We start from the raw sequence: 16,824 nt of genomic DNA on the forward strand, positions 1-16,824 counted from the left end.
TAAGACTCTATCAAATGGTATCACATGCCACAGAGAAATTTTTCATAAAAAAAAGAATCAAATGATGTGGTAAATTTCACTGTGGTCTTATTTTAAAAAATTGCCACAGTCACCCCAACCTTTAGCAGCCACCAACCACCCTGATCAGTCAGCAACCACCAACACTGAGGTAAAAACTTCCAAAAGCAAGTGTCCCTGAGTGGCTCAGTCTGTTAAGTGCCTGACCTTGGCTCAGGTTATGATCTCACAGTTTGTGGGTTTGAGCCCTGCATCAGGCTGTGTGCTGACAACTTGGAGCCTGCTTTGGAGTCTGTGTCTCCTTCTCTCTCTGCCCCTCCCCCAATTGTGCTCTGTCTCTCAAAAATAAATAAATGTAAAAAAAGAAATTTTTTTAAAAAGGAACTTCCAAAACCAAAAAGATTACAACTCACTGAAAGCTCAGGTGATGGGTAGCATTTTTTCTTTGCTATAAAGTATTTTTTTAATTATGTACATTTTTTGGACATAATGCCATTGCACACTTAATAGACTACAGGATAGTGTAAACATGACTTTTATATGCACTGGGAAACCAAAAAATTCCTTTGGCTCTCTTTATTGTGGTATTTGCTTAATGTCAGTGCTCTGGAACTTAATCCTCAATATTAACAAGGAATACCTCTATCTGTTTCCCCACAATCTTCCTACAATGTATATTAGCAAACTTCTTTATGTTTGTCCTTCTGCTAGCCTAAAAATGGTAAGTATTGCTTCAGTCTGAATTTTGATGAGGCAGAGCATGTTTTCCTATGTTTATAAGCCAGCCATGTGTATTTGGGAATTTCTCCTTTGAGCCCACAGGCCACTTTCTTAAAGTATTGCTGATCTGTAGTTTATATATTAGTAAAGCTTATGCAGAAGAAAATGAGCACTTTGACCTTTGTATTAGTTGCAAAGTTATTTTATATTGACCATAACCCCAGATTCTTAGTAATTACTTTGTTTCTGGTATATCCTTCCATGCAGAACATTTACATTTTATGTATTAAAATTTGTCAACTTGGGGTTATGTGGGTGGCTCAGTCAGTTGAGTGTCTGACTTCAGCTGAGGTCATGATCTCATGGTTTGTGAAAGCCCACGTCGGGCTCTGTGCTGACAGCTCAGAGCGTGAAGCCTGTTTCAGATTCTGTGTCTCCCTCTCTCTCTCTGCCCCTCTCCCTTTCACGCTCTGTCTCTGTCTCTCAAAAATAAACGTTAAAAAAAACTGTTTTAATTTGTCAACTTGTTACATTACTTTTTTAGGTAGTGTCAAAATTCTAAAAAACTTCTGTGTTTTCATGTAGCACTTTTACATTTTCAGTGTTTAAGTCTTGGATCCACCTAAAATTTATTTCACTGTTCTCTAGGAGTGAAAGAGAAAGCAAGCTTCCTTCCCTTCCAAATGGCTACTTCCTTTCTCCAACACAAACAATGGTAATTGAATGCACATTAGTCTGTGAGCTTGCTCTATTTTAGCACAATGCCAGCTCTCATAAATATTTGTTACATGAATAAGTGAATAGCATATATTCATTTACATATTCATTCTTTCTACAAATATGCACTGAGTACTTACTATATGTGAACACTATGCTAGGTCTTGCATGTAACAGTAGTGACTCAGAACCCAAGGAGCTTGTAGTCTAGAGGTGAGGATAGGCATTAAATAAGTAATCATATAGCAATATTTTGGACAAGATAATCTAAGATTCTTCTTGAAGCGAACACCCAAAAGTGCTAGATTAAATATCATGTATTCCAAAATGCTGAGTTGAGCTTCCAGGAATCCCAAAGAGCTGGTGCTAAGCAGGAACTGAAAACCACAGAAACTGCCCTGGGGAGATTTGTCCAGCTAAGTAATAGGGACTAGATTCCAAAGGGAACAAGAAACAAGCCTTTGCACAACTGTACTTAATTAAATTGCAAAGAGTGGAAATCCATGAAGGTTTGCGGGGAGAATTAAGTACAGGATAGGCGACAAGTCCTAGCACTAACACTGTCTAGAAGTAGTGAGCAAATCCCTTTACTCTTTTCAGCCTCTATTCCTTTTGTGTAAAATAAGAGAATTGAATTAGAATATGTGTAAAGTATGTCTCAGCTGTAAAAGTTTAGGATTCTGTGATAGGAGACCCCCTAAAATAATTTAATTTGGCAGTAGTGTAGATGGTGGATTATTGCATTAGCCTTTCAACTGATCCCTGCCTCTAGGCTTGCTCTACCTCCTAAGTAATCTCTTTAGTGACCACAGTAACCTTTTCTAAACGGTGTGAATTTTATCCCCTGTTGAAAATTTTCAAGTTTCCCAGAACCTTCAGGCTAAAGTTCAAAGGCCTTGGTTTAGCAAACAAATTCTTTTCATCATCTGGCTACTTTATACTCCTCTAATGTCTTACACGTATCCAATTGTGGTACAATTGTTGGTTTGCTTGTCTCTCCTAAACACTGTAAAATCATCTCTGCCGTCTAAACATCTAACATAGGTACTGGCATACAGCAAGAACACCATAAATATTAAATAAAGGAATACATTTTGAGGCCAGAAGACCTGGTAAGTTTAGGAATATCTCTGGAGGGAAGTAATGCAGCTTTCAACTGACATGGTAGCACTAACAAGGGAAAATGGGTAGTAATTAGGAAATCATAGTGGAAACACAACTTATAAGATGTAATTACAGAGCATCAACAGGGACAAGGTAGCACTATACAGGTCTAATGCTTAAGTGTATATTTGTTAACTATTTAGCTTTATTTAATTTAGATGAAGTTTATGGTTAAAAAACCAACTCGAAGATCTGGTCCCAATGTGCCAGGACAGCCAAGTCTACACTGTCCACAGATGGTGACCTCACTGTTTGTTTAATAGTATGATACGACTATGATTTACCAGTTTGAACCCAAATGAGCCATAAACCTAAGGAAGTAAAGTTTACTACGGGTGCAAATGAAGGGGAAAGTCCGAGATTCAATTAATTAACTGTTGAATGCTTGTTATGGACTGGAAACTCAGTGAAATAAAAGAAATGAAAGGTAAGTTTAAGTGCAATTGAATTTGCAGACTCCAAAAAAGGAGAACAAGATGTTAGAGACAGCCAGTGGAAACTGAACAGGGTTTTGAAAGATTCATAGGGTTAATTAGTATGAACAAAACAAAAAGGAGAGAATGAGTGTCGTATGTAGGCCAGGCAGAAAAGGAATCAATTTCACAAAAGAAAATTGATCTAGATGTTATTTCTCTGACTCCTTTTGTCAAAAACTGTAGCCCACTTTAAAATGCCTTGTATTTCCATGTTCAGTCAGTCTGCAATTCAAACTAGCTTGAGCTAATTAAAGGTAGAGGAGGTCAACAGGCAGATTCTATTTGTATGGTGGTAAAGACAGAAGTGTGGATGGGCAATCAAAGAATCTTTTCTATTTTTTTAAGACTTTAAGTAATCTCTACACCCAACATAGAGTTCAAACTTACAACGCTGAGATCAAGAGTCACTCGCTCCACGAACCGAGCCGGCCAGGCACCCCTAAAGAATATTTTGCTTGGTAAACAGTCCAAGAAGACCAAAATAAACACCAGATCCAAGTATTTCAGCTATTAAAAATGAGGGAACTAAGGTGAAGATGTTGGGGGGAGGTGGAGGTGGGAGTTAAGATCCCAAAAACTGATATATGTTTATTTTACTTTCAAGCCACTATTATTTTATGTAATCTTATTTAATAAGATAATCTTATTTAAATATTTAGGGAAGCACACGCCATATTTGAGAATCTGGCAATTAGGAAGATACATTTTTGGCAATACAAACCATTGTCCTACTCCGAAATCACCTTGGAACTTTCATATGTTTAGATTATTTAACATTTACTGAATTCACTGAATCCGTGTTTCAACAACCCAGGTAACACCAAATAGAGGGTTGAGGCTTTGTTGTTGTAGTCTTGTTTTTTGTACATTTCTATTCTAATCAAAATTACATTGGTTTATACATGTAAGATTTCCCCACCTCCCAACTGTTCTTGGAAGTTCAGAGTATATTTATCGTACTTGTAATGCTTTAGGCTGGCGTTTTATTATTTTCTTCTGTATTATTATCCACTCAAAGAACAAAAGTGGGTAATTCTTGAAGTCTTTGAAAACTCTAAGTTGTGTTTGGCTTATTGTATGTTTTCACTGGCCACATGATTAACTGTTGCTAAATGAGGAGCCGTGTTTTCATGCTCTCCATGCAAGAATACTAAATAGAAAAAAAAAGAAACGTAATGTTTTATTAATTACTAATTTTTAGGAACCAGTTACGTTTTTCAGAATGAGAATCAACAGATAACACTTCAGGTTCAACACTTTGTAAACAGGGACTCACACTTAAGGATAAATCATTATATTGTCATAATTGAATTGAAAATCCGTATTTCTGTAAGCCATTTCACATTTGCAAAAGTACCGCTCAAACAAAATGAATGTTTGATAAAAGACTGGGTTTAGGATGAGGCGAGAGAGGCGTCGAGGGCACAAAATTTAAGGAGAAAGGACTGTGCTCTCAGGGAAGCACACGCCATTTTTGAGAGAGCCTCCTTAAATAAGATGTGCGCCCCGGGCGCCTCCCTCCACCAAGAAAAGTAGAGCCGGAGGTGCTTATAGGGTCTGGATAGTCTCTCCTAGTGTCAGATGTTAAACCAGTCACTCTATCCAACCTAAAAGCGGTTACAAAGAGGGAACCTGTTCAACAGAAATTGCCAAGTCAAATATTGTCCTATCAAATTCCGTTCTGACGTGGCAGGTGTTGCCTCCGGGGGGGAGCCACCCAAACCAAAACAAACACCAGCCCATCAGCACCGGGACATGCTGGCCCCGGCTGGCATTGGGCAACTCCCCAGTTCCGAAGCTATATAGGTAAGCTGACTTTCCCTTTTAACACGGGGATACCGGTTTAGCGACCCAACAAGTGCAGGAAACGCGTTAAGTTGAACCGCGGAAAACAGAGCTCCGCCCCCAACAATAACCACCTGTGCCTCCAGCCGCAAGCGTTCCCGGGAAAGGACGTTGCGGCCTCGCCAGTCGCCGGCTCGGGAGATGCGAGCCAAGTCCTCAAGGGGTCGGTATCCGCGCTCCACCGACCCGCAACCACAGTGAGGACTCGGCCCTGCAAGTGAAAGGGGAGGCCGTCCTCCCCGCAGACCCATAGAGCCACCGTACTGAGAAAACCCGAGCTGTTGGCACTCCGAGCAGGCAGGCATATCCGGGGACAGCCCGCATGCTCGAGGACCCCGGCGGCGGCGCTGCGCGGCGGGAAGGGGGCAGTTTCAAAGCCGAGTTGTGGAGCTCTTGCCGCGGGTGGCGCAAAATGAAGCTGCACTGCGAGGTCGAGGTAGTCAGTCGGCACTTGCCGGCTTTGGGAATGAGGAACCGGGGCAAGGGCATCCGGGCGGTGTTGAGCCTCTGTCAGCAGACGCCCGGGAGTCGGCCGCGGCCTCGGGCTGGAGGCGAGCGAGGCGGCCCGCTCCCTACCTGCCTGGTCATCTGCACCCTGAGGGACAAGCGCGGGACCCGCTATGAGGTGCGTGGACCGAACAGGCCCTGCCTCGGGAGTCAGCCCCGAGCTCTTCCCCTTCGAGCCTCGCGCGTTCCAGAGGCTGGAGCCTGTCTGTGGGGTACCAGCGCCCCATCACCACCCCCAGTCCTGGGCGTCTCCCTGTGGACCCGAAAGAGGAAAGCTTTTGAGAGCGCACCTTCTCCTTATTTTTCTTTCCCGTTCCTTTGGCTTCAAATTGACAGCGTTTCTGTTTAGCAGTAGGTGGCATCCCTGCTGTCTTAAAGCTTCTGGAAATTCGGCCTGCATGAAACTAATCTTCAAATGGAATAGCAATACACTTTGGGGGAACAGTAAAATAATTGCACTTTTGTTCAATAAATTATTTTCTCCCATGGTATATTCGCTAGCTTTTTTTTTTTTTTTTTTTCAAGGCTTTAAGCGATGAAGGATAGTATCCAGGATCGCTAGACCAGATTAGTACAGTAGTAAAGCAGTAGTGCTTTGGGTTGCATCTTGATATTTATACTAATGTTATTGCTCACTGCATCTTTCTTTTCCTTTCCTTTTCCTTCCTTCCTTCAAATGTTCTATTTCCTAAGACTTGACTTTCTAGGACCAGGGCTTTTTCTCATCTGTCTAGCAGTAGTAAACTCTAGAAGCTGTTGAAAGTTGAAATAGAATTTCCAAAGCACAGGTTTTATAAAATCCTTTTTCCCTCATTTCACCAGGTACTATGTTATTTTGTCAGAATGACTGGAATACCCCTGTGTCTACTGTAAGTAAAGTCGAGGGGGCAACTCATCTCCCACCCTTGCATCTGACTCTTCACTGGACTTTATACAGTTTCTAGGATTATTTCCCTTAGTGTTGTATTCCACAGTGTATACTCAGAGGTTGAGGAGAGGGGGCATTACCATCTTATTTAGGGACACTTAACATTTGATATAAGCAGTTGAAAGTGTAATTTTCCCCTCTTGTGGAATCAACTCCTATAAAATTTTCAACTTGAAAGGACTTTAGCAATCACCCAACATTCTATAGGTTAGAAAACTGTAAGGTGACAAGCAAGCTCATAGCAAGAATTGGGTCTCCCCTTTTTTTTCTTCCATTGTCTTCCCCAAACCCTCTTTCATGGTCAGTTCAGGTTCTATTTTAAGTCTGCAATGATCGCCCTTAAAACTTCTGCATTAATAATTGCAGGTGGTAACCTTAATCAGAATTTTATTGTGAACAGTGAGTTGAAGACTTGTTTTGGTCACTGTCCTTCCAACACTGGAAAGGAAATAGAAATCAGTGCTTACATTACAAGGTGGACTATGTAAGTGCTATAATAAAGGTAGAAGTAGAGCAGAATAAAAAAACGAAATGAATTCTGATTATAGGGGCTTGAGAAAGTGTTGTAGAAGAGGTGGTGCCACAGGGTTTGGGACATAGTAGGTGCCCAATAAACATTTCTTGGATGAATTAAAGTGGTGTTGGTCCTGGGCCTTGAAGACTAGGTATTAGTGCTAAGTGTGGGAAGTACCTTGGGGATCTTTCTTATACCAACTTTTCTGCCCCATGATTCAGCTGCTGCCTATCTCACTGTGATTTGCAAATCTGTATCTTTAGCTAGTCCTCTCCCTTAACTTGCAACTTGAATCTTAGTTGGAAATCTTCACTTGGATGTGTTGTAGCATTTCAAACTCAAAATATCTAAAAGTTAATTTTCTTTGCCACCCCGAAACCTACTTTTCTGATCATGTTCTGCAACTCATTAAATATTCTGCTCTATCCAGAAACCTTAAGGTTTTTGCATCCCCATGTAATATATTTTTGAATCCTTAAAATTCTACCTCCTAGGACCCTTTCAGATTTTCATACCTCCTTCCATCCCAGCTGCAGTCTAAACCACCAGAATCCCTTGTCTGGCTAGTCTCTTAAAAGATGCATCCCCACATGTAATATATTATTGAATCCTTACAATTCTACTTCCTAGGATTCTTTCAGATTTTCATACCTCCTTCCATCCCAGCTGCAGTAGAAACCACCAGAATCCCTTGTCTGGCTAGGTCTCTTAAAAGATATCCTTATGTCTCTACCAACCTCATCCCATTCTCCCCTCTCCCAAAGTTCATTCTTAGACTGTGGTTAAAGGGAACTTCCCAAATCCCAGATCTAGGATGCCTGGGTGGCCCAGTAGGTTAAGCATCCAACTCTTGATTTTGGCTCAGGTCATGATCTCATGGTTTGTGAGACCAAGCCCCACCAAGCTGATAGCACAGAGCCAGCTTGGGATTTCCCCCCACCCCTCTCTCTCAAAGTAAATAAAGATATATTTTTTAATGTAGGTGTAACTATGTTCCCAGCTTCAAGTCACTCAGTAGATATCATTTTCAGAATAAAATCCAAAATTCTTGACATGGTCTGCAAGATCTTTCACCATGCAATCCCTGTTTGCCTTTCCTGACTCACCTGCCTTTTTCCTGGATCCTTCAGCCATACTTCTTTCACCTCCTTGGAGCTGCCAAGCCCTCTTGCCTTGAAGGCTTTGCACACATTTTTCCTTATTGGTATGCTATTCTCTCTCTCTTCTCCCACTATCTTCATTTGCCCGACATCTCCTAATCCTTCAGTTCTCATCTTTAAGGTCACTTTCATATTCCTTTGCTACATAAGATCTTAGAGCAGTCTATACTTCCCTTATCTTAATATTTGTTATGTTTGTAACTACCTACTTAATAATTGTCTCTCATCAGACTGATAGCTTTATAAACATAATTACTATGTTGGTCTTATTCAAAACTATTGTTTCAAGCCCCCTATCATAGTACATGGTACAGAGTGGCTTCTCAATACATTATTGTTGAAGTCTAAAACAGAAACATCAGTCATTAAAAATTTTTGAGCACCTATTATGTGTCAGTCACTGTTGTAGCTCCATGGATACAATAGTGAACAAAGGAGACAAGATTCCTGCTTTCATGGCGTTTATAATCTTGTGGGAGGTGTGTCCACCCGAGACTACTGGACTGAAGTGAAGAAGGCAAGTAACTACTATTGACAACTTCTACAGCCACATAGTTAGAATGGGAGAAGAGGAGTATTCTCCCAAATGGGAGTCACAGGAAAGAGTTACTGGACTGATCTAACAGCAATATCTACCAGAAGCTAGATAAGAAATGTAGCTACCCAAATGCTAAAAAAGCCCACAGAAATAAAAACTAAAACTTAAAACAACAAAACATGCAGACTTAAGGAGTAAAAGCCTGGGAAAGTGACTGGCATATTCTAATTGTAATAAATATTACTGAATAACAATACCAGATTTTGTCCTTTTTTCTCATTGGTTTTAAGCAGCTAAAGGAGAACATTGAGCAATTCTTCACCAAATTTATGGAAGAGGGGAAAGCTACTGTTCGGTTAAAGGAGCCTCCTGTGGATATCTGTTTAAGTAAGGTATGGTATTACAAACACGATTAAAGGGGCAACTGGGCAGCTCAGTTAAGCATCTGACTCTTGATTTCGGTTCAGTCTTGATCTCACAGTTTGTGAGTTTGAGCCCCTGATTGGGCTCTGTGCTGAAAGTGAAGAGGCTACTTGGGATTCTGTCTCCCTCTCTCTCTGTCCCTCCCCTAATTGCTCTCTATCTCTCTCTAAATAAATAAATGTAAATATGTATAAATAATAAATGAAAATAAACTTAAAAGATTGTTTAAAAAACATAGCAATTAGGTTGGTTGGCTGTATTTTCTTTAAAGAAGAGACTATTTGAGGATCCTCGATATCCCACACAACTGAATAGAGATGTACACTTGGCAGGTGTGTTTGAAGAAGCCGTGGCAGGTCTGTGGTGGAATTCAAAAACTCACCAGACACATACACATACACAGTTTCTCTGGTATGCTGGCATGGCTCTAACAGTGTAGAGTCAGCCTGCTAAGGCGACAGGATTAGGAGGAAGGAAAATGGCTTACTTCCGTGCTCCAGATGGACCCTTACTTAGTGTGTTCCTAGAATAGAATTCTATAAAGCCAGTGGCACACGACTACATTTGCCAGCAAAGTCACCCATTACAGATCAAATTTGGTGTAAAAAAAAAAAAAAAAAAAAATGCAATTAGAACCATTTGAGGGGTATTTTTTTTTTTAATGTTTATTTATTTTGAGAGAGACAAACAATCTGAAGCAGGCTCTTTGCTGTCAGTGCAGAGCATGATGTGGGGCTCGAACTCAAAACCATGAGACTGTGACCTGAGCCAGTCAGACGCACAACTGACTAAGCCATTCAGGCCCCTCCATTCTGGGGGTATTTTATTTATTATAATTTTTAAAAATACTTAAACCACTAAAATAAAACTTTACTGTGCCCTATCCCCTTTTCCTCCCCCTCCCCCTTTCACAGAGAGTAGAAGCAATGTCTTATTCAGCCTTTCATTATCCTTAATCCAAAGCAAAGTGGTTTGTAAACAATAGAGTTTAATGACTATTTAAGGTATTTGTATTGAATGGAAACATTTTGTTCTACTTCCTCCTGTTCTTATAGTTTTTCATTTTCTCTTGATATTCAGCTTCTCCTACGAACTTTTCCTTCTACCTAAAAAAAGCTGAGGTCTAACCAATCAAAATAGAATAGACAAATTTCCCAAAGACAAGGTTAAATCCATTGCCTCCACATACTGTCTTTCAACCTTTGTTTTCAGTGGTTTATCAAAACTGTCTCAGAGATCACTGGTCTCCTTCCTTTTTTTCAATCACATTGCCATTATTTTGAGGTCTGTAGATTTCGACACTGATGACCACTCCCTTCTTAATAAAACTTTCCTTTCTTGGCATCTGACAGGACACTATCCTGGTTTACTCTTGGTTTTCTTAGCCACTCCTTTGTCTCCTATCTCTGGCATCTTTTTTTTCTATCCCCAATTAAAGGCTTTATTCTAATCTTCTGCCTATTCTTTACCATACCTGCTTTCCATTCTCATAACTCAGTCTTTACTTATATAAACTCCCAAATCTTTAAGCTGGTACCCTGTACCAGACCTACTTGACCCAGGTCTCCAGACTTCACTCACACTACTTCACTGTGTGTATTGCTGCTGAAATAATATTTAGCTTTTCTCATGTAATTCTCCTGTTCCAAGTTCTTAAAAGATTTCCACAGCCTGATCATTCCATCCTCATCATGGTATCAGGTTCATCTATACCATCTCCACACTGCATTTCTAGTCTTTTACACCTCTACAAAGCTCCCACATTCCAACTAAATAGGATCACGTACTATTCCTCAAACTTGCTGCAAGTTACCAGTCCTTCACATGTAAACTTTAGGAAACTTCTGAAATGTCCTGCAAGCATTAGATATTTCTGTTGAGAACTTAGTTCCCATACCACTTTAATAGTGATTTTTCTGTCCAGCTGGAAGCAATCTGTCTTGCTCTTGATGTTTTCCAACACTTCTTACAGTGCCATTTGGCCCTGCTTTTGAGAGGACCATTGCTTTTCATAATTCCAAGTCTTTGTGAATGGCAGCCTTGGGTATTTTGCAGTGCACAGCACCATCTCAGTCTATGTCAGAGGCACTGGGGATTTGCCTCAGTTCATGATAAACCCAAGTCTTAAGTGGAATCTTTTCATGTATTCCTGTCTTATTTTATACTCTTTTGATTCCCTTTTAAATGGTTTAAATTTAGAGTATGTCTCTCAACATATTTTTTCAAAAACTTTCAAATTTTTTTGTGTCTATATTGAAATTTATCAAAATAGTAAAAAATTTATTTTTACAGCCATTTTCAAGAAATGAGTCCATCATTTGCATGTATAACTTTATAGAATTTGTTATAGGGTAAATTAGCATGCATGTATTATCTAAAATGGAATTTATAATTGTACAACTTATTTTTATTTATTCAGGCCAATTCCAGCAGCTTAAAGAGTTTCCTGTCAGCTGTGAGACTCGCTCACAGAGGTTGTAATATTGAGGTACCACTTTCAACCTTCACACCAGTGAAGACTTCAGAATTTGAAAAATTTAAAACTAAAATGGTTATCACATCCAAAAAGGACTATCCTCTAAGCAAGAACTTCCCATATTCTCTGGAACATCTTCAGACTTCTTACTGTGGGCTTGTCCGAGTTGATATGCGTATGCTTTGCTTAAAAAACCTTAGGAAATTAGACTTGAGTCACAACCATATAAAAAAGCTTCCAGCTACAATTGGAGACCTCATCCATCTTCAAGAACTTAACTTGAGTGACAATCACTTGGAATCATTTAGTGTAACTTTGTGTCAGTCTACACTGCAGAAGTCACTTCGGAGTTTGGATCTCAGCAAGAACAAAATTAAGGCGCTCCCTGTGCAGTTTTGTCAGCTCCGAGAACTTACAGATTTAAAACTTGATGATAATGAATTGATTCGATTTCCTTTCAAGATGGGACAATTGACAAACCTGCGTTTTTTGTCAGCCGCTCGAAATAAGCTTCCATTTTTGCCTAGTGAATTTCAAAATTTATCCCTTGAGTACTTGGATCTTTTTGGAAATACTTTTGAACAACCAAAAGCCCTTCCAGTTATAATGCTGCAAACGCCATTAACTTTATTGGAATCCTCTGCACGAGCCATGTTATATAATAGGTAAGACTTTTTAATAGTCATAAAATGCAGTACCTCTGATAAGAGTCTGGTATTCTCATCATCCTCATTGTAATAGTCATAGGCTTTAACATAGTTTATAGTGCTGTGCACAGTCTGACATCTTGCTCCAGTGGCCTTCTTGTTGCTCCTTACCTCTACTTGGAATGCCTTTCTTCCAGAAAGTTCCATAGCTCACTTTCTCACTTCATTTAGTTCTTTTCCCAAGTGACACCCAGAAAGGCCTTTCCTGACCGCCCTATCTAAAGTTTTATCTCCACCCCCTTTCATTGCTTGACTTTTTGGTTATAGGATTTATTATCTGGCATTAATTTTTTTTTAATGTTTATTTATTTTTGAGACAGAGTGTGAGTGGAGGAGGGGCAGAGAGAGGGAGACACAGGATCTGAAACAGGCTGGAGGCTCTGAGTTGTCAGCACAGACAGAGCCTGACATGGGGCTCGAACCCATGAACCGTGAGATCATGACCTGAGCCAAAGTCGAGCACTTAACCGACTGAGCCACCCAGGCGCCCCTTTACTTCTTTCTATCTATCCCGTCACTTGTATTTATCAAGTGTTTTCAGCCCACTTGTTATAAAAAGGATACAGATCCAAAGCTATGAGAATAATGCCTATTATCTAGCCTTTGGTAACTTGTCTTCACTACTGGTTACAAACATAAACTTATGGTCTATTAGAAAAATACGTGGGAATTTAAATTATGTTAGATAGAAAATACAGTTTTTAACAGTATTACACTATTACCTCTTTCCTTAGGGTATAACTAGTAGCTTGAAACAGGTTAATATACACATGTGGTAGACACTTCTTAGACAGTTTTTTAAAAAATTGTTATTTATAGAAGGAACAAACTAGTACATGTGAAAAAAAATGAATTGCCAACAAGACCAGTCCCAAATCCCTATGAAATGCAAACTTTTTTATTTGATATGTATCTTTTCAGACTTTTCCTGATAGGGTTTTGAACTCCAGTTTAAATTATAGAGTAGGTTTTATTTATTTGTTGAAAAAATATGAACACCTATTATGTGCCAGCCTAGGCTAGGGACTAGAGAACAAAAAAAAGACTGGAAGACAAAGTGACTTGGGGCATGGTTGAGTCAGGAGTTGGGCAGTGGGCAGGCAAAACAGTGTCTCGGAGATGAGGGTAAAAGAGTTTGACTTTTTCGGGTTTTTGAGTTTGACTTGATTTTAATAGCAAGTAAGTGATTTAAGCAAGGTGAGGTCAGCACTTGCTCAGCCAGTAAAGTAAAAATACCTGAAACAATATATGTTTTAAATCTGTTTCACAGTTTAAAATTCCCTTTTAAACAGTTGATGCCTAGGAGAGTGTTTGGATTTATTTAAATAAATGTTTCTTCACAGATAGAACTCAGTAATTCTCCCATTGCCATTATGAGAATTGTATACTAGAGCTGTAGCTTTAAATGATCATGTTATACTGATAATACAATGTAGATTTCTTCATACTATTCCATGGGTTATGGTATTAGGTGACAGTGCTAAAAGATACTTTATGGAGTAGTATAGATACTCTTAGGTTTACAATATGCCATATGGTGTTTTCCCCATTCTTAACAGTTTGGAAGAAAGAACAATATACTGAGCCACTTAATAGAGTAATCTTATTTTTCCATGGTTATAATTCAGTATCCGGTAATTCATGACCCAATACATGAAGTTCTGAATCTAGTAACATGCTAAATATTTTTTCAACTTTTTTTTTTTTTCCAATAGGATTCCATATGGCTCTCATATCATTCCTTTTCATCTTTGCCAAGATTTGGATACTGCTAAAACCTGTGTCTGTGGAAGATTCTGTCTAAGCTGTTTTATTCAGGGAACTACTACCATGAATCTACACTCTGTTGCTCACACTGTGGTCTTAGTGGATAATATGGGTGGTACTGAAGCACCTATTATCTCTTACTTCTGTTCTCTAGCCTGTTACGTAAATTCCTGTGATATGTTAAAGTAACTGGTGATAACACAAAAACAAATTCCATTTAGTTACAGATGACCTTGGGATTCATTTATGGTTTAATAGTATCAAATTAGAGAAAGGGAAGCTTTTTGTATACTTACTTGAGGGCAGGAATGTATTACTCTAACATTTTCAATCATTTGACTGTAAAACCTTAATTTCATTAAAACCTATAATTTTACTGTGAAAGTAGACTTTTTTCAGTTTATTTCACTTGTGTTGATGTCAGCCTAGTGTTTCCAGAATGAGTTGTAGGGCTATCTTTTAATGTTAAACAGATATTGATCCCTATCACTCTGGTCATAGAATTTTCTTACCAGTTTCCTTCTTGAATTTCACTTAAAGAAATTGACTTTCTGTATACAGAAAATATATGTTGGAGGACTAATAGAGTCTAAGTTTTAGAGAAAACTTGTTTGCTGTGAAACTTTGTTTTTCAGGTATATTAATCTACATCTGGAATTCTATATTCACCAAGCATAAAGTTGGAGTTGCTTTGGGATAAGCAGGCTTCAGCTTTTATAAGTTTTATAATGTTAATCACATAATCTTTGTTGTGATTTTTGTAACTTTTAGAGTTGGAACAGGATTTTAGGGTTGGGTAGGAAGAACAGAAAATTGCTTTTTACTGATTATATCCTATATTTGAGGGTTGTTCTTTTTCTGATTATTATTTTAGTTAATATTTTCAAGTTAAAAAAATATTTTTTTAATGTTTGTTTATTTTTGAGAGAGAGAGAGAGAGACAGAGCATAAGTGGGGGAGGAGCAGAGAGAGAGGGAGACACAGAATCCAAAGCAGGGTCCAGGATCTGAGCTGTCAGCACAGATGCAGGGCTCAAACCCATAAACCGTGAGATTAGGACCTGAGCCGAAGTCAGATGCTTAACCAGCCACCCAGGTGCCCCAATATTTTCAAGTTTTTACTTTAAAAAGTGGTAGTGATACACCAGCTGAACTATGATCAGAATTTTAACTAGGTTAGAGGAAATATAAAATGTAGCTGCTTGAAAGAGATGTGGAAAATGGAATTAGTAGAACTCCATTCTATACATTTACACTGCCCTTTTTCAAATCAGCCTCATAACTGGTTTCTGGGAACAAAAGAGGTGAAAGAGTAAAAGTTACTGGAGAAAACCCTCCCTAGTGTTAGCATATCATTTTTGTTCTAGGCCTGGAGTTACAGGTTGAGTCTGCGTAAGACTGTTTCTTATGGCTTTAGGTAACTATATTTCCTCTGTCTTCCTAAAATATTTATTTGGAGCATCTTACTCTTTTTTGAAAATACAAGCATTGAGTAAATACTGTTTTAAATGTTAGAATATTTAAAAAAAAAATTTTTTTTTTTTCAACGTTTATTTATTTTTGGGACAGAGAGAGACAGAGCATGAACGGGGGAGGGGCAGAGAGAGAGGGAGACACAGAATTGGAAACAGGCTCCAGGCTCTGAGCCATCAGCACAGAGCCCGACGCGGGGCTCGAACTCACGGACCGCAAGATCGTTACCTGGCTGAAGTCGGACGCTTAACCAACTGCGCCACCCAGGCGCCCCTAAATGTTAGAATATTTTTAAGGAATTTTTAAAAAATGTTTATCTTTGAGAGAGAGGGGGACACAGAATCCAAAGCAGCTTCAGGCTCCAAGCTGTCAGCAGAGAGCTTCACACCAGGACCAAACTCATGGACCGTGAGATATGACCTGAGCCAAAGTCAGATCCTTAACTGACTGAGCTACCCAGGCACCCCTAAATATTAGAAGATTTTTATTAAAACTTTATGTATATGATCTCCAAAATATGGTTTCTTCTCAGAGCAGATTCTTTGGTCCAGAGCCATAATTCTTTGGGTGACCTTAAATTTGTATTGCTTGTGGTCAATTAAATTCTTCCTGCAAAAATTTCTATATTCTGGTTTTTTATTTTAAAAAATCATATATATAATGCAAACATGGCTTACATAAAAAGAGCTGCCATTTAGCAGAGTATTTGTCACAAGTGTTTTACATAATTTTATTTAATCCTCACAAATTACCCTAGGAGGTCAGTACCATAAACCCAGATCAGATTTTAAGTCCAGGCTTTATACTGCCTTCTAAAGTTAATTCACTTTTGCTCTTTAAAACCAAGAATTCTGTAAGTATAATATCTTAGTTTTTTCTGAACAAAACGGCGAGGAATTACCCAGGTTATGTGACTACTTTAAAACATAGTTCTTTAAAAAATGTATTGTGACATATTTAACTTGTATCTGATTTTTACATGTTCTTGAAGAAAAAGTTCCTTCAATAACAAATGCAGATGTGTCTGTGTTGGGACTAAGTGCTGGCCATCTGTTACTCCTACACCCTAGCCCTTTGTCTTTGCATCCTTACTCATCTAAAAGCCATCCCATGCAACTATCTTGGCCAACTTAAAATTCTTGTACAGAATGCAGAATTTGTCTTCTCATAACCCATACCCTTTGTCAGTTTATTTCTCCTTTTGATTTTTTTTTTTTTTTTTTTTTGCCTTTCATGGGTTATAAGTTTCACTTCTTTGAGTTTCAGCCTTCCATTCTATTTTCAGTAGTAACTGCTTGCTTCCTCAAACCTCCCAATAACCAAGTTGTAACATTTGAGTACCTCCCAGAATAGCTTCTAAAAGATTCAAAAAGCAGTCAATACTATTATGGA

General features: G+C 38.9%; 1 protein-coding gene across 4 annotated transcripts; it reads left to right on the forward strand.

The window, feature by feature from the left end:
* The first annotated feature begins 4,850 nt into the window (after positions 1 to 4,850).
* LRR1 (leucine rich repeat protein 1) lies at positions 4,851 to 16,050 on the forward strand. Of its 4 annotated transcripts, none has more exons than XM_045450900.1 (4): positions 4,851 to 5,565; positions 8,881 to 8,979; positions 11,430 to 12,151; positions 13,909 to 16,050. In XM_045450900.1, the coding sequence occupies exons 1-4, from the start codon at positions 5,263 to 5,265 to the stop codon at positions 14,147 to 14,149; spliced, it is 1,365 nt and encodes a 454-aa protein (XP_045306856.1). In that variant the 5' UTR covers positions 4,851 to 5,262; the 3' UTR covers positions 14,150 to 16,050. The 4 variants fall into 4 exon arrangements, with proteins under 4 accessions (XP_045306856.1, XP_045306858.1, XP_045306857.1 ...); XM_045450902.1 differs by having other exon boundaries at positions 4,884 to 5,376; XM_045450899.1 differs by having other exon boundaries at positions 4,885 to 5,565; positions 8,878 to 8,979.
* The last annotated feature ends 774 nt before the right edge of the window (positions 16,051 to 16,824 follow it).

The sequence above is a fragment of the Leopardus geoffroyi genome, chromosome B3 (assembly GCF_018350155.1).
Source record: "Leopardus geoffroyi isolate Oge1 chromosome B3, O.geoffroyi_Oge1_pat1.0, whole genome shotgun sequence".
In the NCBI taxonomy this organism is placed as follows: Eukaryota; Metazoa; Chordata; class Mammalia; order Carnivora; family Felidae; genus Leopardus; species Leopardus geoffroyi.

Excerpts from the sequence above, each read along its gene's own strand:
- LRR1 (XM_045450899.1), top strand. The coding sequence starts at position 5,263 with ATGCTCGAGGACCCCGGCGGCGGCGCTGCGCGGCGGGAAGGGGGCAGT. Across the intron at positions 8,980-11,429 it reads TGGATATCTGTTTAAGTAAG|GCCAATTCCAGCAGCTTAAA; the intron begins GTATGGTATTAC and ends TTATTTATTCAG. Across the intron at positions 12,152-13,908 it reads CGAGCCATGTTATATAATAG|GATTCCATATGGCTCTCATA; the intron begins GTAAGACTTTTT and ends TTTTTCCAATAG.